The sequence below is a fragment of the Gobio gobio genome (genome assembly GCF_949357685.1).
Source record: "Gobio gobio genome assembly, chromosome: 20".
Taxonomy (NCBI): Eukaryota; Metazoa; Chordata; class Actinopteri; order Cypriniformes; family Gobionidae; genus Gobio; species Gobio gobio.
The window spans coordinates 42,558,511-42,581,033 of record NC_137113.1 but is presented as its reverse complement, the minus strand read 5'-3'; the positions used below and the strand labels follow the sequence as shown (position 1 = coordinate 42,581,033).

Sequence of the window (22,523 nt, the reverse complement as noted above, 5' to 3'; positions counted from 1 at the left end):
TCGTCCTGAATCTAACGAGACCACTTTTATGATTTTTGGACAAACGGTTCAGAAGTTATAAGCAAAAACAGCCATTTTTTGTATCTCCGGACCAGTAGGTGGCGCTGCGCCGAAACGCTGTATGTTGCCTCAAGTCATGCTTGTGATAACATGTACCAAGTTTGGTTTGAATACGATAAAGCATTTCGGAGATATAGCCTTAAGTGGGTTTTTGCAACCGCTACGTAAAATTTGTGTGCGCGTTTATCAAAAACGATTTGACGAATCAACTTGATTTGCAAGATTTTTTGTCAGCATGGTCTGAAGATAATCTGGTTCAATTTTTGTACAAATCGGATGAACCGTCTAGGACGAGTTCGCAAAAGTAGGTTTTTCGGTTAATTAAAAATGGCGGGAAAATTATCATGGCGGAAAATGACGTCATAGGGTGCAATCGAATTGTCTTGAGCCAAGGAATCAGAGGAAAAAAGAATTTTGTTTCTAGCCCTTATGGTTCAAAAGTTATTAACATAAACATGAGTCCAATTTTGGACTGATGGTGGCGCTAGAGGGATTAAATTAGAGACTCCAAATTTGCTATGGAGACACTACAGACTGTCCTCTATAAGTGTGCCAAATTTCATAACTTTTTACCATACGGTTCTATGGGCTGCCATAGACTTCGTGGCGGAAGAAGAAGAAGAAGAAGATGAATAATAATAATAATAGGAACGGGAACGGTTTCAATAGGTGCCTTCGCACCTTCGGTGCTTGGCCCCTAAATATAGCTGCAAGCAGCAATACCGGGGCCAAGCGCAAAGAAGAAGACAAGACATGCCAAAATGGCTGGCAGTGTCAGATCAACTGCAGCAATGAGAAATTAATCACGTTTTAAGATGATTTTAAGCAAAAGGCTGAAAATGCATTGTAGTCTGAGAGTGTCAGACCAACTGCAGCAATTAACAATTATACAGTTTAAGAAGATTAGGCAAAATGGCTGAAATATCATATATTGAGTCACTGATAATATAAGTTAATGGTTTATCACTTTTGACCAATAGGTGGCACAGATACGAAATTGATGTGGTGTGGTCAGAATAAGGGAACAATGACACATGCAAAGTTTGATGCCAATATGTCAAAGCATTGCAGAGATACAGCCTCAAGAGTAATTTTGGCATAATGGCTCAACTTCGTCGCTGCGGTTTACAAAAACGGTTTCATCTATTGATGCAAAATCCCTTACTTTTTGTTGACACAGTCTGAAGATGATACGATTCGATTTTGGTGGAAATTGGACAAACGGTCTAGGATGAGTTTGAAAAAGTAGGTTTTGATCAAATAAGAACATTGAGGACAGGATGTTTGACCAAATATGGAAAAATTAGTATCTCTGTTCTCGGCATGAGCCAATGACTGTATTATGACCAGTTTCATTAAACTAGGCTAATTTAATCAAAAGTTATTAGCATGTTTGTAAATTTTGTTATAACCTCTGACCACAAGGTGGCACTGCCCCAAAACGTTTTGAGTACCTTCAAAGCATGGTGCGGAAGACATGATTTTTGGACAAACAGTTCAAAAGTTATAAGCAAAAATAGCCATTTTTTGTATCTCCGGACCAGTAGGTGGCGCTGCGCCGAAACGCTGCATGTTGCTTCAGGTCATGCTTGTGATGACATATACCAAGATTGGTTTGAATACGATAAAGCGTTGTGGAGATATAGGCTTATGAGTGTTTTTGCAACCGCTACGCAAAATTTGTGTGTGCGTTTATCGAAAACGATTTGACAAATCAACTTGATTTGCAAGATTTTTTGTCAGCATGGTCTGAAGATGATATGGTTCAATTTCTGTGCAAATCGGACAAACCGTCTAGGACGAGTTCGCAAAAGTAGGTTTTTTGGAAAATTAAAAATGGCGGGGAAATTATCATGACCGAAAATGACATCATAGGTTGCAATTGAATCGGCATGAGCCAATGACTCTATTATGACCAGTTTCAATATACTAGGCTAATTTAATCAAAAGTTATTAGCATTTTTGTCAAGTTTGTTATATCTTTTGACCACAAGGTGGCACTGCCCTAAAACTTTTTGAGTACCTTCAAAGCATGGTGCGGAAGACACATACCAAGTTTCGTAACGATAGACTAATGAGTTTGTAAAATATAGTATTTTAGCACATAATTCAAAATGGCCGACAGCCAAAATGGCCGATTTGGTAAAATTGAATATCAGACGACTTGGCATGCCTTCCTGAATCTAACGAGACCACTTTTATGATTTTTGGACAAACGGTTCAAAAGTTATAAGCAAAAATAGGCATTTTTCATATCTCCGGACCAGTAGGTGGCGCTGCGCCGAAACACTGCATGTTGCCTCATGTCATGCTTGTCATGACATGTACCAAGTTTGGTTTGAACACGATAAAGCGCTGCGGAGATATTGCCTTAAGTGTGTTTTTGCAACCGCTACGTAAAATTTGTTTGCGCGTTTATCGCAAATGATTTGACGAATCAACTTGATTTGCAAGATTTTTTGTCAGCATGGTCTGAAGATGATCTGGTTCAATTTTCGTGCAAATCGGATGAACCGTCTAGGACGAGTTCGTAAAAGTAGGTTTTTCGGAAAATTCAAAATGGCGGGAAAATTTTTATGACGGAAAATGACGTCATAGGGTGCAATCGAATCGTCTTGAGCCAAGGAATCAGAGGAAAAAAGAATTTTGTTTCTAGCCCTTATGGTTCAAAAGTTATCAGCATAAACATGAGTCAAATTTTGGACTGATGGTGGCGCTAGAGGGATTGAGTTTGAGACTCCAAATTTGCTACGGTGACATTTCAGACTGTCCTCTATTAGTGTGCCAAATTTCACAACTTTTTACCATACGGTTCTATGGGCTGCCATAGACTTCGCGGCGGAAGAAGAAGAAGAAGAAGAAGATGAATAATAATAAATATAGCTGCAAGCAGCAATACCGGGGCCAAGCGCAAAGAAGAAGACAAGACATGCCAAAATGGCTGGCAGTGTCAGATCAACTGCAGCAATGAGAAATTAATCATGTTTTAAGATGATTTTAGGCAAAAGGCTGAAAATGCATTGTAGTCTGAGAGTGTTAGACCAACTGCAGCAATGAACAATTATACAGTTTAAGAAGATTAGGCAAAATGGCTGAAATATCATATATAGAGTCACTGATAATATAAGTTAATGGTTTATCACTTTTGACCAATAGGTGGCACAGTTACGAAATGTATGTGGTGTGGTCAGAATAAGAGAACAATGACACATGCAAAGTTTGATGCCAATATGTCAAAGCATTGCAGAGATACAGCCTCAAGAGTCATTTTGGCATCATGGCTCAACTTCGTCACTGCGGTTTACAAAAACGGTTTCATCTATTGATGCAAAATTCCTAACTTTTTGTTGACACAGTCTGAAGATGATACGATTCGATTTTGGTGGAAATTGGACAAACGGTCTAGGATGAGTTTGAAAAAGTAGGTTTTGATCAAATAAGAACATTGAGGACAGGATGTTTGACCAAATATGGCAAAATTAGTATCTATGTTCTCGGCATGAGCCAATGACTGTATTATGACCAGTTTCATTAAACTAGGCTAATTTAATCAAAAGTTATTAGCATGTTTGTAAATTTTGTTATAACCTCTGACCACAAGGTGGCACTGCCCAAAAACTTTTTGAGTACCTTCAAAGCATGGTGCGGAAGACATGAATTTTGGACAAACAGTTCAGAAGTTATAAGCAAAAATAGCCATTTTTTGTATCTCCGGACCAGTAGGTGGCGCTGCGCCGAAACGCTGCATGTTGCCTCAGGTCATGCTTGTGATGACATGTACCAAGATTGGTTTGAATACGATAAAGCGTTGTGGAGATATAGGCTTATGAGTGTTTTTGCAACCGCTACGCAAAATTTGTGTGCGCGTTTTTCGAAAACGATTTGACAAATCAACTTGATTTGCAAGATTTTTTGTCAGCATGGTCTGAAGATGATATGGTTCAATTTCTGTGCAAATCGGACAAACCGTCTAGGACGAGTTCGCAAAAGTAGGTTTTTTGGAAAATTAAAAATGGCGGGGAAATTATCATGACCGAAAATGACATCATAGGTTGCAATTGAATCGGCATGAGCCAATGACTCTATTATGACCAGTTTCAATATACTAGGCTAATTTAATCAAAAGTTATTAGCATTTTTGTCAAGTTTGTTATATCTTTTGACCACAAGGTGGCACTGCCCTAAAACTTTTTGAGTACCTTCAGGGCATAGCATGGAAGTCACATACCGAGTTTAGTAACAATACACTAATGCATTTGTAAAATATAGCATTTTTTGACAAAATTCAAAATGGCCGACAGCCAAAATGGCCGATATGGTAAAATTGAATATGAGACGACTCGGCATGCCGTCCTGAATGTAACGAGACCACTTTTATGATTTTTGGACAAACGGTTCAGAAGTTATAAGCAAAAATAGCAATTTTTCGTATCTCCGGACCAGTAGGTGGCGCTGCGGCGAAACGCTGTATGTTGCCTCAAGTCATGCTTGTGATGACATGTACCAAGTTTGGTTTGAATACGATAAAGCGTTGCGGAGATATTGCCTTAAGTGTGTTTTTCCAGACGCTACGTAAAATTTGTTTGCGCGTTTATCGCAAATGATTTGACAAATCAACTTGATTTGCAAGATTTTTTGTCAGCATGGTCTGAAGATGATCTGGTTCAATTTTCGTGCAAATCGGATGAACCGTCTAGGACGAGTTCGTAAAAGTAGGTTTTTCGGAAAATTCAAAATGGCGGGAAAATTTTTATGACGGAAAATGACGTCATAGGGTGCAATCGAATCGTCTTGAGCCAAGGAATCAGAGGAAAAAAGAATTTTGTTTCTAGCCCTTATGGTTCAAAAGTTATTAGCATAAACATGAGTCAAATTTTGGACTGATGGTGGCGCTAGAGGGATTGAGTTTGAGACTCCAAATTTGCTACGGTGACATTTCAGACTGTCCTCTATTAGTGTGCCAAATTTCACAACTTTTTACCATACGGTTCTATGGGCTGCCATAGACTTCGCGGCGGAAGAAGAAGAAGAAGAAGATGAATAATAAATATAGCTGCAAGCAGCAATACCGGGGCCAAGCGCAAAGAAGAAGACAAGACATGCCAAAATGGCTGGCAGTGTCAGATCAACTGGAGCAATAAGCAATTAATCACGTTTTAAGATGATTTTAGGCAAAATGGCTGATATATTATATAAAGATTCACTGATAATATAAGTTAATGGTTTATCACTTTTGACCAATAGGTGGCACAGATACGAAATTGATGTGGTGTGGTCAGAATAAGGGAACAATGACACATGCAAAGTTTGATGCCAATATGTCAAAGCATTGCAGAGATACAGCCTCAAGAGTCATTTTGGCATCATGCCTCAACTTCGTCGCTGCGGTTTACAAAAACGGTTTCATCTATTGATGCAAAATCCCTAACTTTTTGTTGACACAGTCTGAAGATGATACGATTCGATTTTGGTGGAAATTGGACAACCGGTCTAGGATGAGTTTGAAAAAGTAGATTTTGATCAAATAAGAACATTGAGGACAGTATGTTTGACCAAATATGGCAAAATTAGTATCTATATTCTTGGCATGAGCCAATAAGTGTATTTTGACCCGTTTCATTAAACTAGGCTAATTTAATCAAAAGTTATTAGCATTTTTGTAAATTTTGTTATAACCTTTGACCACAAGGTGGCACTACCCCAAAACTTTTTGAGTACCTTCAAAGCATGGTGCGGAAGACCCATACCAAGTTTCGTAACGATAGACTAATGTGTTTGTAAAATATAGTATTTTAGCACATAATTCAAAATGGCCGAGAGCCAAAATGGCTGATATGGTAAAATTGAATATCAGACAACTCTGAATACCGTCCTGAATCTAACGAGACAACTTTTATGATTTTTGGACAAACGGTTCAAAAGTTATAAGCAAAAATAGCCATTTTTTGTATCTCCGGACCAGTAGGTGGCGCTGCGCCGAAACGCTGCAAGTTGCCTCAAGTCATGCTTGTGATGACATGTACCAAGTTTGGATTGAACACGATAAAGCGTTGCGGAGATATAGCCTTATGAGTGTTTTTGCAACCGCTACGTAAAATTTGTGTGCACGTCTATCAAAAACGATTTGCCGAATCAACTTGATTTGCAAGATTTTTTGTCAGCATGGTCTGAAGATGATCTGGTTCAATTTTCGTGCAAATCGGACAAACCGTCTAGGACGAGTTCGCAAAAGTAGGTTTTTTGGAAAATTAAATATGGCGGGGAAATTGTCATGACCGAAAATGACGTCATAGGATGCAATTGAATCGGCATGAGCCAATGAATGTATTATGACCAGTTTCATTATACTAAGCTAATTAAATCAAAAGTTATTAGCATTTTTTTCAAGTTTGTTATAACTTTTGACCACAAGGTGGCACTGCTCCAAAACTTTTTGAGTACCTTCAGGGCATGGAGTGGAAGTCACATACCGAGTTTAGTAACAATACACTAATGCATTTGTAAAATATAGCATTTTAGCACATAATTCAAAATGGCCGACAGCCAAAATGACTGATATGGCAAAATTGAATATCAGACGACTCGGCATGCCGTCCTGAATGTAACGAGACCACTTTTATGATTTTTGGACAAACGGTTCAAAAGTTATAAGCAAAAACAGCCATTTTTTGTATCTCCGGACCAGTAGGTGGCGCTGCGCCGAAACACTGCATGTTGCCTCAAGTCATACTTGTGATGACAAGTACCAAGTTTGGTTTGAATACGATAAAGCGTTGCGGAGATATTGCCTTAAGAGTGCTTTTGCAACCGCTACGTAAAATTTGTTTGCGCGTTTATCGCAAATGATTTGACGAATCAACTTGATTTGCAAGATTTTTTGTCAGCATGGTCTGAAGATGATCTGGTTCAATTTTCGTGCAAATCGGATGAACCGTCTAGGACGAGTTCGCAAAAGTAGGTTTTTCGGAAAATTAAAAATGGCGGGAAAATTTTTATGACGGAAAATGACGTCATAGGGTGCAATCGATTCGTCTTGAGCCAAGGAATCAGAGGAAAAAAGAATTTCGTTTCTAGCCCTTATGGTTCAAAAGTTATTAGCATAAACATGAGTCAAATTTTGGACTGATGGTGGCGCTAGAGGGATTGAGTTTGAGACTCCAAATTTGCTACGGTGACATTTCAGACTGTCCTCTATTAGTGTGCCAAATTTCACAACTTTTTATCATACGGTTCTATGGGCTGCCATAGACTTCGTGGCGGAAGAAGAAGAAGAAGAAGAAGAAGAAGAAGAAGATGAATAATAATAATAAGAACGGGAACGGTTTCAATAGGTGCCTTCGCACCTTCGGTGCTTGGCCCCTAATAATAATAAGAACGGGAACGGTTTCAATAGGTGCCTTCGCACCTTCGGTGCTTGGCCCCTAATAATAAGAACGGGAACGGTTTCAATAGGTGCCTTCGCACCTTCGGTGCTTGGCCCCTAATAATAAGAACGGGAACGGTTTCAATAGGTGCCTTCGCACCTTCGGTGCTTGGCCCCTAAATAGCTGCAAGCAGCAATACCGGGGCCAAGCGCAAAGAAGAAGACAAGACATGCCAAAATGGCTGGCAGTGTCAGATCAACAGGAGCAATGAGCAATTAATCACGTTTTAAGATGATTTGAAGCAAAAGGCTGAAAATGCATTGTAGTCTGAGAGTGTCAGACCAACTGCAACAATTAACAATTATACAGTTTAAGAAGATTAGGCAAAATGGCTGAAATATCATATATTGAGTCACTGATAATGTAAGTTAATGGTTTATCACTTTTGACCAATAGGTGGCACAGATACGAAATTGATGTGGTGTGGTCAGAATAAGGGAACAATGACACATGCAAAGTTTGATGCCAATATGTCAAAGCATTGCAGAGATACAGCCTCAAGAGTCATTTTGGCATAATGGCTCAACTTCGTCGTTGCGGTTTACAAAAACGGTTTCATCTATTGATGCAAAATCCCTAACTTTTTGTTGACACAGTCTGAAGATGATACGATTCGATTTTGGTGGAAATTGGACAAACGGTCTAGGATGAGTTTGAAAAAGTAGGTTTTGATCAAATAAGAACATTGAGGACAGGATGTTTGACCAAATATGGAAAAAATAGTATCTCTGTTCTCGGCATGAGCCAATGACTGTATTATGACCAGTTTCATTAAACTAGGCTAATTTAATCAAAAGTTATTAGCATGTTTGTAAATTTTGTTATAACCTCTGACCACAAGGTGGCACTGCCCCAAAACGTTTTGAGTACCTTCAAAGCATGGTGCGGAAGATATGATTTTTGGACAAACAGTTCAAAAGTTATAAGCAAAAACAGCCATTTTTTGTATCTCCGGACCAGTAGGTGGCGCTGCGCCGAAACACTGCATGTTGCCTCAAGTCATGCTTGTGATGACATGTACCAAGTTTGGATTGAATACGATAAAGCATTGTAGAGATATAGCCTTATGAGTGTTTTTGCAACCGCTACGTAAAATTTGTGTGCACGTTTATCAAAAACGATTTGACGAATCAACTTGATTTGCAAGATTTTTTGTCAGCATGGTCTGAAGATGATCTGGTTCAATTTTCGTGCAAATCGGACAAACCGTCTAGGACGAGTTCGCAAAAGTAGGTTTTTTGGAAAATTAAATATGGCGGGGAAATTATCATAACCGAAAATGACGTCATAGGATGCAATTGAATCGGCATGAGCCAATGAATGTATTATGACCAGTTTCATTATACTAAGCTAATTAAATCAAAAGTTATTAGCATTTTTGTCAAGTTTGTTATAACTTTTGACCACAAGGTGGCACTGCCCCAAAACTTTTTGAGTACCTTCAGGGCATGGAGTGGAAGTCACATACCGAGTTTAGTAACAATACACTAATGCATTTGTAAAATATAGCATTTTAGCACATAATTCAAAATGGCCGACAGCCAAAATGGGCGATATGGTAAAATTGAATATCAGACGACTCGGCATGCCGTCCTGAATCTAACGAGACCACTTTTATGATTTTTGGACAAACGGTTCAAAAGTTATAAGCAAAAACAGCCATTTTTTGTATCTCCGGACCAGTAGGTGGCGCTGCGCCGAAACACTGCATGTTGCCTCAAGTCATGCTTGTGATGACATGTACCAAGTTTGGTTTGAATACGATAAAGCGTTGCGGAGATATTGCCTTAAGAGTGCTTTTGCAACCGCTACATAAAATTTGTTTGCGCGTTTATCGCAAATGATTTGACGAATCAACTTGATTTGCAAGATTTTTTGTCAGCATGGTCTGAAGATGATCTGGTTCAATTTTCGTGCAAATCGGATGAACCGTCTAGGACGAGTTCGCAAAAGTAGGTTTTTCGGTTAATTAAAAATGGCGGGAAAATTATTATGACGGAAAATGACGTCATAGGGTGCAATCGAAATGTCTTGAGCCAAGGAATCAGAGGAAAAAAGAATTTCGTTTCTAGCCCTTATGGTTCAAAAGTTATTAGCATAAACATGAGTCTAATTTTGGACTGATGGTGGCGCTAGAGGGATTGAGTTAGAGACTCAAAATTTGCTATGGTGACATTTCAGACTGTCCTCTATTAGTGTGCCAAATTTCATAACTTTTTACCATACGGTTCTATGGGCTGCCATAGACTTCGTGGCGGAAGAAGAAGAAGATGAATAATAATAATAATAGGAACGGGAACGGTTTCAATAGGTGCCTTCGCACCTTCGGTGCTTGGCCCCTAATAATAAATATAGCTGCAAGCAGCAATACCGGGGCCAAGCGCAAAGAAGAAGACAAGACATGCCAAAATGGCTGGCAGTGTCAGATCAACTGGAGCAATGAGCAATTAATCACGTTTTAAGATGATTTTAAGCAAAAGGCTGAAAATGCATTGTAGTCTGAGAGTGTTAGACCAACTGCAGCAATGAACAATTATACAGTTTAAGAAGATTAGGCAAAATGGCTGAAATATCATATATTGAGTCACTGATAATGTAAGTTAATGGTTTATCACTTTTGACCAATAGGTGGCACAGATACGAAATTGATGTGGTGTGGTCAGAATAAGGGAACAATGACACATGCAAAGTTTGATGCCAATATGTCAAAGCATTGCAGAGATACAGCCTCAAGAGTAATTTTGGCATAATGGCTCAACTTCGTCGCTGCGGTTTACAAAAACGGTTTCATCTATTGATACAAAATCCCTAACTTTTTGTTGACACAGTCTGAAGATGATACGATTCGATTTTGGTGGAAATTGGACAAACGGTCTAGGATGAGTTTGAAAAAGTAGGTTTTGATCAAATAAGAACATTGAGGACAGGATGTTTGACCAAATATGGAAAAATTAGTATCTCTGTTCTCGGCATGAGCCAATGATTGTATTATGACCAGTTTCATTAAACTAGGCTAATTTAATCAAAAGTTATTAGCATGTTTGTAAATTTTGTTATAACCTCTGACCACAAGGTGGCACTGCCCCAAAACATTTTGAGTACCTTCAAAGCATGGTGCGGAAGACATGATTTTTGGACAAACAGTTCAAAAGTTATAAGCAAAAATAGCCATTTTTTGTATCTCCGGACCAGTAGGTGGCGCTGCGCCGAAACGCTGCATGTTGCTTCAGGTCATGCTTGTGATGACATATACCAAGATTGGTTTGAATACGATAAAGCGTTGTGGAGATATAGGCTTATGAGTGTTTTTGCAACCGCTACGCAAAATTTGTGTGCGCGTTTATCGAAAACGATTTGACAAATCAACTTGATTTGCAAGATTTTTTGTCAGCATGGTCTGAAGATGATCTGGTTCAATTTTCGTGCAAATCGGACAAACCGTCTAGGACGAGTTCGTAAAAGTAGGTTTTTTGGAAAAATAAAAATGGCGGGGAAATTATCATGACCGAAAATGACATCATAGGTTGCAATTGAATCGGCATGAGCCAATGACTCTATTATGACCAGTTTCAATATACTAGGCTAATTTAATCAAAAGTTATTAGCATTTTTGTCAAGTTTGTTATATCTTTTGACCACAAGGTGGCACTGCCCTAAAACTTTTTGAGTACCTTCAGGGCATAGCAAGGAAGTCACATACCGAGTTTAGTAACAATATACTAATGCATTTGTAAAATATAGCATTTTTTGACAAAATTCAAAATGGCCGACAGCCAAAATGGCCGATATGGTAAAATTGAATATCAGACGACTCGGCATGCCGTCCTGAATGTAACGAGACCACTTTTATGATTTTTGGACAAACAGTTCAGAAGTTATAAGCAAAAATAGCAATTTTTCGTATCTCCGGACCAGTAGGTGGCGCTGCGCCGAAACGCTGTATGTTGCCTCAAGTCATGCTTGTGATGACATGTACCAAGTTTGGTTTGAATACGATAAAGCGTTGCGGAGATATTGCCTTAAGAGTGTTTTTGCAACCGCTACGTAAAATTTGTTTGCGCGTTTATCGCAAAAGATTTGACGAATCAACTTGATTTGCAAGATTTTTTGTCAGCATGGTCTGAAGATGATCTGGTTCAATTTTCGTGCAAATCGGATGAACCGTCTAGGACGAGTTCGTAAAAGTAGGTTTTTCGGAAAATTAAAAATGGCGGGAAAATTTTTATGACGGAAAATGACGTCATAGGGTGCATTCGAATCGTCTTGAGCCAAGGAATCAGAGGCAAAAAGAATTTTGTTTCTAGCCCTTATGGTTCAAAAGTTATTAGCATAAACATGAGTCAAATTTTGAACTGATGGTGGCGCTAGAGGGATTGAGTTTGAGACTCCAAATTTGCTACGGTGACATTTCAGACTGTCCTCTATTAGTGTGCCAAATTTCACAACTTTTTACCATACGGTTCTATGGGCTGCCATAGACTTCGTGGCGGAAGAAGAAGAAGAAGATGAATAATAATAATAAGAACGGGAACGGTTTCAATAGGTGCCTTCGCACCTTCGGTGCTTGGCCCCTAATAATAATAGGAACGGGAACGGTTTCAATAGGTGCCTTCGCACCTTCGGTGCTTGGCCCCTAATGATCATTGAGTGCGTTTACGTACACCCTCATAATGCGATCAATACTGCGTTTAAAGGCAATACTTTGATCAAACTAATGCATTTAAGCTCATAATCAAATTAACCATACTTATTAGTGAATCGTCAGAATAATGAAAATTGAATGTAAACTGGAGTGATGAGTTCTGCTCATGTCGTGTAAACATCTTAAGGCTGATACTTCTGCGTCAGACCGAAGCCGTGGGCTATGCGACGATTTTAATTTATACTTCTACCTCGGCGTCGATGAGCCGCAGGGTTTAATATGGATTTCTCTCAAATAATATGGATTGCATGTTTTTTTTTACTCTCATAGTTCTCATACTCTCATTTGATACCATTCACATGCATTATACGACTGACAGACTGTAACGGTTGGAGTTAAAAATCTTAATTTGTGTTCTATTAAAGAAACAAAGTCACCTATATCTTGGATGCCCTGGAGGTAAGCAGATAAACATCAAATTTTCATTTTTGGGTGAACTATATCCCTTTAACTAAAGTGTTACAGGAAATTTACATGGCTGGCGTACTGACCTGAATTTGATGAGGTTGGTGTAGCAGAGAGGAGGAATGATCATTGTCAGCACAAGTTTCCAGAGCTCAGTTCCTCTTTCCATCTCACCCCACCAGATCTCAGACAGCAGCGACTAAAAAGAAAAGAGACTGTTTAAGAAAAGAAAAAAAAACACTAACCTTGTTAAAAAGAAAAACACTAGTAATGACTGTTTGCTTGTCAAAAGACCTGTACTCCATCGTTGCTGAAGAAAATACGGGCATCAGCGGCCATGGCCATCTTCAGACAGGTGGCATCACCCCACAAACGAGATTTGCGAATCAGTAGCTTAAAGGAATCGCTTGCTTTGGTTTGGTAGCACATGCTAAACACATCTGTCAAAAAATGCCGGGGAAAAAAACAGAGTGATAAAACTTTCTTTTATCACTGGGTTTGTAAGATGCCAAGAACCAAATACTTTCACACATCATACCGTGAGCCATATTCTCAAACCTCTGGGCCAAATCCTTAATGGAAACCTTGGCCTCTGTCTCAATCCCCTGTTTAGACAGCTCCCTCAACAGTTTACATCCTCCCAGAGCCGTCAGAACCGACTCGCCGCACTGAGAGAGAAAAGGAGTGCAGATGAGAGTGATGCTGCACCAAACATTTCCTTTTATAAGCTACATTTGACTTTTTAAAAATGGCTGACAAAGATTCCTCACTGTTTTGTATTAATAAGCAAGTACAACAAAAATGTTGAATGCTAAAAGTGAATTTAGGTATTATACAAATATTATAAATATACAAATCAATATGTATGGAGCTTCACAATACACATCGTTTCAAAGCATTACAGAAAGTCATGATGTTGAAGTTTATAATATATTAATATCTTCATGCCTTATAGTTGCATTTAGCAGATTAGAGCTGGACGATGATATAGTATGGCGATAACAATTTTGGGACAATACAAGCAATCAGTTGCTATTCTCTATATCTAATGGGTCCGATACGTTTTGTGGTCTGCACTGACTCGTGCATATGATACGCTCCATGCTATCGTGTCTCTGGACCGGAGCAGACTGCAGACTGTGTGCGCCGCGGTGGTTTGCATGACACTAACCAGACCGTGAAACCATTCCTCAAAATGGAAAGCATATTTACGTCTGAACAATTCCCTATCCCCTATTTAGTGCACAATAGTAGACAATAGTAAAAAGTGGACAATACGAAATGTGTGAACAAGTGACCGATTTTAGCCGCAGCTTCACTGTATATTTATAATGTAGGGGGCGGGACACTTCAGAATCTAGAGAGCATTTGAAAGACCTTTAATCACACTTCCTATTTCCGGTAAGTGAAGCAGTGCACTGCTACTTCTGGTCCCATCGCGAGGTAATCAAAGCTAATGTCTGAATCGGGTGCTCTAATACTAAATAATGACAGCCTTAACTCAGATTTGACCATTTCCTGACACTAAAAGAATAGAGGAAAGCATGGGTGGGACTGATATGGTGGGATGAAGGTCCTTGTTTTAAAATAACACGCGGGAGTGTGTTTGTGTGTTGTAGGCCTATGCATTTCCAAACTGAGGATGTTTATGTCTCATATCGTCAGCCTGCTGAAATGTTCCCATTCAAATGTGCATTCTGTATAATAAATATATTTCTAACCTGCCGCAGTCCAGTGCTCGTATTCTCATTAACAGTGTTTCTCTTACTAATCATATTTCATACCTGTTGAATTTACATTTTTAAATGAATTTGACTGATAACAACCCTTTTTTAACCATGGTTGTATTATAGTAAGAATGTAGTAACCATGTTTTTTTCGTGGATTGACTACCACAGTTTTACTACAAATACCATAGTTAAACTACAATAACCAATAAACTACAATACAATAACCATGTTTTTATTTTATTTTATTTGTAATAAAACTCTGGTTAATTTTCATGACAGCAGTATTAAAGATGAATGAATGCGCGGTAACTGTCTTAAAGAAATGTAACAATGTTAAAGGGGTGGTAAACCATGATTTCACTATTCTAACTTTAGCTAGCGTGTAATGTTGCTGCTTGAGCATAAGCAATATCTGCAAAGTTACAACATTCAAAGTTTAAAGCAAAGGGAGATATTTGCTTTTAAAGAAATACATTTCTAAGAACTAAGGCAAACGGCCGGTAGGCGACTACACACATTCCTCCAGGGTTGCTGACATCGCCAGCCCCAATATTTACATAAACCCCTCCTCTGAGAATATTAAATAAGGGGGGGGGGGCATTTTGTATCGCTGCGTTGTTGTGGTTAGTAGGCTGGAGTGTTGTTGCCGCAATGTCGACGAAACGCTGTTATTTTCATCTGGATTGCAGGTCTGGGGTACTTGCTTTGTTCAGCCTTCCTAGGGACGGGGGTTCGTTGCAGAGCGTTTAACATACAGCATGTTATATGCATGTGTGTTTGAGACAGAGGTTGCATTTGCAGCAGATATATGCTGCCCATTATAAATCAAAGCACGAGACAGACAGGGGTCGGAGGAGAAGCCTGGAAAATGTGACATAATGAACAATATTCGTCTGTATTTGCAATTCACGAGCCGCGGTTCAGCTGCGCGAGACAAACACTGCCAGTGTGGATGCACGACGGGCGCGCGGCTTCCACAATCTTTGCGAGTTCAATGAAGGATTCGCACAACGGCTTGTCCTGAAAGCTGGATTTAAAAACAGAAGCTGTTTACGGGCCACAACCTGCAAGTATGATTTATTTTTCGCCAATGTGTTTTCCTGTAATAGTTTGTATTGTTAATTATACGTTGTAGCAAGGAAGTAAACAGATGAGAACGCTGTTCTGCAAACCAGTCTGTTAAATGCTCATTCATACTTAACGTTATCCGACGAACACCTAACGTTACAAACACCTAACGTTAAAATCTCAACAGCGAACTTGGCATTAGTGTAAATGATTCTTTGATTAGAGCTTTTATGTATTGTTTATCTACAGGCATGCTAAACATGGTTCTGTGTTTGATTTGGCTACTATAGTAAAGCCAATGTTTAGTGTTCGTTTTGGGTTAATAGTTCTTGCGACAGATATTTGGCTATAATCGTTCTAAAAATACAAAAGTAACAGTGCCATTCAGTAGCGATTACAGTGCACCCCACAAACACAATCAAGCCTTCAAAAGAATGTGTTTTACCACCCCTTTAAACATTTATCTTAAACAGTGTGACTGAATTTTGGCATAAATCTGTGAATTACATATACAGTGAATGTCAATGTCAATGAAAAATAACGACTAAAATATTTAATACAAATAAATAAATATGTTCATTCAGATCTTATTCGTCACTATTTAGACGAGCACTGACACCGTGTGGTGAAATAATCACGTATGTTTACGACCCTTGGTTTATGTTGGATTAAAAAAAACGATAAATTCAGCAGAGTTTGGAAAATCCTGTACACAGTACTGATCAGTTTATCTCTTCTCCTGTTTCTGAAAATGTCCGGATTTTCAAATCATCCTCCAGATGCTTATTTTAAGTGACGTTTGTTCAGCTAGGTGTTAACAGCACATTGAAAACATGCCTAACCAGAAGATTCAATACACTGCTTCGACGCACACTTCCGGTATTCAATTCCTCTGTGATAACGGTCTATTGGACAGAAAATCTGATGAGAAGCTGAAGTGGAGAGTGATGTCATTTAAATCGTCGATCTTATTTCTTCCAAAATTCGAATTGTGTCATTGTTTTGGAGCACACTAGCGTATAGATAACAGTAAGGCGAACATATTCATTCTAAAAGCCAAAAATCTTCAACTTTGATTTCATTGCGACTTTTATTAAAAAAATATATATCGCTTTACGTGAGTATACTGTATGCATGTTGATAAAGTTGGATAAAACACACATCCAACTTTATATGCAGAACTGTGCGATTTGCATTTTGTGGCAATATAAACAATCAGCCGAGATGTACAGTATGAAAAATTGATATTCATTTTGAGGTTTGTTAAAGATCTAACTATGACAGTTAATACATTCGGTTGAATATTAACTTTAAGTGAGTGTTAAAAGACAGCACATGTAATCTAAATATAAAACAATCCAATATGACCAATAATGACAGCACATACAATCTCTGAAATCATCCCATGAATGATACATTGTGCATCCCTAACAGCAATATGACAAATGTTACCATTTCCCAGCAGAAGATGGCCATCTCACTGCGGTTCTGCAGCACTGCCCAGATGAAGAGACATAACCACGGGTGCTTACATTTGTTCTTCCGATAGGAACACCCCTCCTGCAGGACCAGGCATACTCTCTGAAGGGTGGTATTGAAACACATTTTATATTTGGGGACTGAGCAGACATGGAAGAATAATACATTTAGACATCAGACTAGACGGAAGTAAATTCTAAGGTACTAGGTACTAAGTCTGGTACCTTTAAAGCTTTTCTTTTGGTAGATTTTGCGTCCACACCCAGTACAGACTTGTAGAAGGGCTTGCATACCTCCCCCAACAGATACTCCAGCAGTTGGGACACCTGGGATGAGAAATTTGTGAAATTAACATATTCATAGTTTTCAGTCACATGACTGGCGGGCAAAACAACTATAGAACTTCAGCACAGGCCTGTCCATTTTGCATCCGTTTCAATCCACAAATATTTACCTCTCAAAAGAAGAAAAACAAGATATATGAACAAACTGCAAGTGTTGGGCATGTGATATCCATGTACACAGTATTTCATAAAAAAATAATTTTATGGTTTTAAAAGATCAAATTCAGTATATATCTCAGAATATGAGCACAACACAATCAAATTCATGTTATGCATTTTCTTTATAATAGTTTTCAAAGGGAAAGCACAAAGTGATAGTTTAATTCATACAATTTATTTAATTCATTTATTTATCCCATGATTTACTCACCTTCAAGCCATCCTAGGTGTACAGTATATGACTTTCTTCCTTCCGACGAACACAATCGGAATTATATAAAAAAATATCCTGGCTCTTCCAAGCTTTATAATGGCAATCCACACGGCTCTGGGGGGTTAATAAAGACCTTCTGAAGCGAAGCGATGCGTTTTTGTAAGAAAAATATCCATATTCAAATCTTTATAGCCTAAAATAACTAGCTTCCGGCAGATGACCGTACGCATAACGCATTGACGACCGCTGAAGCGCAGCGAATAGAGCAAAATAAAACTCTGTTCATGAATTAGAAATCTAAAACTAGAATTTTTAAAGAGAAATGTTGGAGGATTTTGATATATGAGAAGAGGAGCTTGAGTTTGTTGCCCAGCCCTATTAGTTTGAACCACAAGAGGCGCCAAAGCTTATGCTACTCCTACATCCTACAATATACATCGCATCACAAGTTACTCTTTTGGCGCAAGTCGACTTGCGTACAGTCGTCTGGTGGAAGCCAGTTATTTTAGGCTGTAAAGATTTAAATATGGATATTTTTCTGGATCCACTTTATTTTAGGTTATTTTAGGTTTTTAATTCATCATTTGATACACTGCACTTATTGTGTACATACATGTTTTTAAATTGTACTTACATTTTTTAAAAATACCTGCATGTAATTACATCTGTAATTAATTTCTGTAGTTACATTAATAATTACGCTGTTGACACCTCCCTTACACCTGACCCTACCCTTAAACTTACCCATACCACCACACCTGTCCCTAACTTTACCCTTAATCTTACCCATACCACCACACCTGTCCCTAACTTTACCCTTAATCTTACCCATACCACCACACCTGTCCCTAACTTTACCCTTACTCTTACCCATCCCACCACACCTGTCCCTAACTTTACCCTTAATCTTACCCATACCACCACACCTGTCCCTAACTTTACCCTTATACTTACCCATACCACCACACCTGTCCCTAACGTTACCCTTAAACTTACCCGTACCACCACACATGTCCCTAACTTTACCCTTATACTTACCCATACCACCACACCTGTCCCTAACTTTACCCTTAAACTGACCCATAACACCACACCTGTCCTTAACTTTACCCTTAAACTTACCCATACCACCACACCTGTCCCTAACTTTACCCTTAAACTGACCCATAACACCACACCTGTCCCTAACTTTACCCTTAAACTGACCCATACCACCACACCTGTCCCTAACTTTATCCTTAAACTTACCCATACCACCACACCTGTCCCTAACTTTACCCTTAAACTTACCCATACCACCACACCTGTCCCTAACTTTATCCTTAAACTGACCCATACCACCACACCTGTCCCTAACGTTACCCTTATACTTACCCATACCACCACACCTGTCCCTAACTTTATCCTTAAACTTACCCATACCACCACAACTGTCCCTAACTTTACCCTTAAACTGACCCATAACACCACACCTGTCACTAACTTTACCCTTAAACTTACCCATACCACCACACCTGTTCCACCAGGTCCCATGGCATGCCATTTTTCTATTATTTCATAATGTTTCCTGAGGTGTACTTATATTCTTAGTATGATTTTTACATCAAAAAATGTAATTAGAAATAAAAGGCATTTTTTCTATACTGTTATTACCCCTCTGGTTTGAATGCTCTGTTTCAAGGGGCGTGTCTGCTGTGAGACTTCAGTGAAAACGCCCACTGTTGTGATTGGCTGACATCTTTGCATTTGAAATAAGTGTTAGATTATGTTGCGGAGGGGGCGTGGTTTAGCGAGGCACTGCACGCACTGGATGAATGAGAGAGAGAGACTGACTAGGTACTCGTGAACCAAGGAGAGCTGGAGGAAGTTTTATTGTACTGAGTTGTTGAGAGCGCTGTGCTGTTAGTGCAAGCTTATTTTGTTTGTATCTGAGAGTTCTGAATAAACAGTCCCAGTCACGTCGACTCTCGGTCTTCCACCTTTGTAACACCTGTAATGTACCATTACAGCCGTCGAGATGAACGAATCGCCAAAGTGAGGAATAGATCATAAAATAATGCTATAATCCAATCACATGCTGCAGCTGCAGTGATGAGCATTGAGTACACAGACAGTCTGTTGATCACGTGAATGCAGTGATCTCGTCATTCCAACGCGTTTTCTCTCACAAAATGCTTTCAACAAAACTAACAGCAAAGACATCGACAGGAATACAGTAAGAGCTTTGTGCAGCCTAACAGCGTCATTCATTATAACGGCAGTTTGGGCAAGTGTGCAGATACACTCGCGACGTGTGATTGACAGCTCTGGACATTATAAAGAGTGTTCTTTGATCGCTCTCTGTAGTTTAATCACTTAAATAGGGGATTTGTTTCATGCTACTAACAGAAACGATCGTTTTAGTCACTGGCTTGATTCACTGATGCATTACGCTTAGGGCATCAAGACGGCGATCATTAAACGATCTAGAAAGAAAGTCTGAGTGAACTTGAATGATTAGCTACACATCAGAAATCACTGATCACAGATCAGGCATTAATGAACACTGTTACTCACTGAATCCATATCGTAAAGTCTTTTTGTAAAGCCTGTGCTGACATTGCAACTGATAAACTGAATCCATTTTCTCATAATGCTCTGGGGAGGTAACCTTTCCTGGTATGACGTCATAACAGGAAAATTCCAGATCATTTCGTCTGAGCTCTCATTTTCTCAAAGGCAGAGCAGGACACCCAGAACTCGGTTTACAACAATCAAAATTTCTAGCCACTTGGGGACCATATACAGGCTAGGGGAAATCATAATAATGTTAAAAAACCTCATAAAATGAAACGTTCATGCCATGGGACCTTTAAACTTACCTATACCACCACACCTGTCCCTAACTTTACCTTTAAACTTACCTATACCACCACACCTGTCCCTAACTTTACCCTTAAACTTACCCATACCACCACACCTGTCCCTAACTTCTCAATGTCAAGTGTGTTGCAATACAATATGAACACAAAAAGTACATTGTACTTATTTTTTGATGTAAGTACATAGTAGTTAAGGCCACCTAATATAAAGTGGGGCCATGTTTCTTACAAAAACGCATCGCTTCACTTCAGAAGGCCTTTATTAACCCCTGGAGCCATCTGGATATATTTTATGAAGGATGGATGTGCTTTTTTTGACCTTCAAAATCTCATTTACCATTCACTGCCATTATAAAACTTGGAAGAGCCAGTACATTTTTTTAATATAGCTCTGATTGTGTTCGTCTGAAAATGAAAGTCATATACACCTAGTAGGATGACTTGAGGGTGAGTAAATCATGGAATAATTTTCATTTTTGGGTGAACGATCCCTTTAACATGAAACTGCATGTTGCATTCATATTCTGGGCTCAACTGCATGCCAGTATACAGGATGCATTATCAATAAGGTATATACTGAATTTGGTCTTTTAATATCACTGTGTTAGTAAACTGGTCAGAATAACATGCAAGCAGCAAGGGAAATCCTTGTTATGCCCTCCAGTGGGTGTTCCTATAGAGAGGTGTAATAGACCAATTAATCTGTCCATATTTGTCCGATAATTTCCAGATCTCACCTCATAAAGGCTAATGCGACATGTTTTCTGATCATTGCTGGACTCGTTCACACGCTCATTCAGGATATGACGCAGCAGTTTGCCGGCCTGGGAGTTTTCAGATATGGAGTTGTAAAGATCTTCCAGTTTTCCGTAAGTCAGGTAGCTCACAATGTTCAGACCATGGTCAATGAAGAGACGCACAAACTGGGGTTTATCATTCATCAGCGCGTCAGTCATGGAGTCTTTCAGATCCGTGTACTGCATGTACCAGGACAGAAATAACCAGGTTATCAGCACATACCAGAAAAACTGCTCACCAAGGCTGCATTTATTGATCAAAAATACAGTAAAAACAGTAATTTTGTGCAAACAGTATTATAATTAGTATACTATTAAAGTATATTATATTATATAAAACAGTATATTATTACTATTTAAAATAACTTTTCTATTTGAATATATTTTTTTTAAATGTTTGTAATTTTTTTAATTCTGAATTTTCAGCATCATTACTCCAGTCTAGTTCAGTTTTGTGCTTAAGAAACACTTTCATATTATGACATTATAACAACGGAGTGTCTATTCACACCAAGTGCAAATAGCGTGCCTTGTTGGCAAGTGCTATTCACACTAGCTCCGCCTAACAATGCCTGGGCCAAACAAGATTTAAAAAAACTCTTGTATTTCAACGTCTTCAGTGGCGCATTCAGTAAAGCGTAAGACTCAAGGATCTTGGTTTTGACGCGAAAAATCCGCCATTTACAGAGCTCGCTCATCTCTTTTCTCTTCACAAATCACATCGGACAGGCATCGGAAAGGTGGAAATAAAGTGCCTAACGAAATGTTTAATTAGTATCTACCTATATTGCAAAGGACTACTTTTACATGGTGTAAATAGAATATATCACTATTTTCACTTAGTAAATAGCATCTACAGCTATTGGCACTTGGTGTAAATATCATCTATCGCTAAGAAAATGCTATTGGCACTTAGAGCAAATAGTGATAGATTCTATTTACACTAAGTGTAAATAGAATCTTTCACTGTTTGCTCTTAGTGTAAATAGAATCTATCACTATTTGCTCTAAGTGTAAATAGAATATTTCACTGTTTGCTCTTAGTGTAAATAGAATCTATCAATATTTGCTCTAAATGCAAATAGTGATAGATTCTATTTACATTAAATGCACATAGTGATATTCTATTTACACTAAATGCAAATAGTGATAGATTCTATTTACACTAAGAGCAAATATTGATAGATTCTATTTACACTAAATGCTAATAGTGATAGATTCTATTTACACTAAATGCAAATAGTGATAGATTCTATTTACACTAAATGCAAATAGTGATA

At 38.6% G+C, this 22,523-nt stretch overlaps 1 protein-coding gene across 2 annotated transcripts in view; it reads right to left on the bottom strand.

The window, feature by feature from the left end:
- Nucleotides 1-22,523, bottom strand: part of LOC307143677 (transient receptor potential cation channel subfamily M member 4-like) — a 97,613-nt gene that overhangs the window by 53,726 nt on the left and 21,364 nt on the right. For both annotated transcript variants that reach the window (XM_079845418.1, XM_079845419.1), the window contains exons 11-16: nt 21,184-21,423; nt 17,093-17,194; nt 16,842-16,970; nt 13,130-13,259; nt 12,886-13,031; nt 12,678-12,790 (exon numbers count right to left, since the gene is read on the bottom strand). In XM_079845418.1, coding sequence (XP_079701544.1) covers nt 12,678-12,790; nt 12,886-13,031; nt 13,130-13,259; nt 16,842-16,970; nt 17,093-17,194; nt 21,184-21,423 — 860 coding nt within the window. The remainder of the gene's footprint in view (nt 1-12,677; nt 12,791-12,885; nt 13,032-13,129; nt 13,260-16,841; nt 16,971-17,092; nt 17,195-21,183; nt 21,424-22,523) is intronic.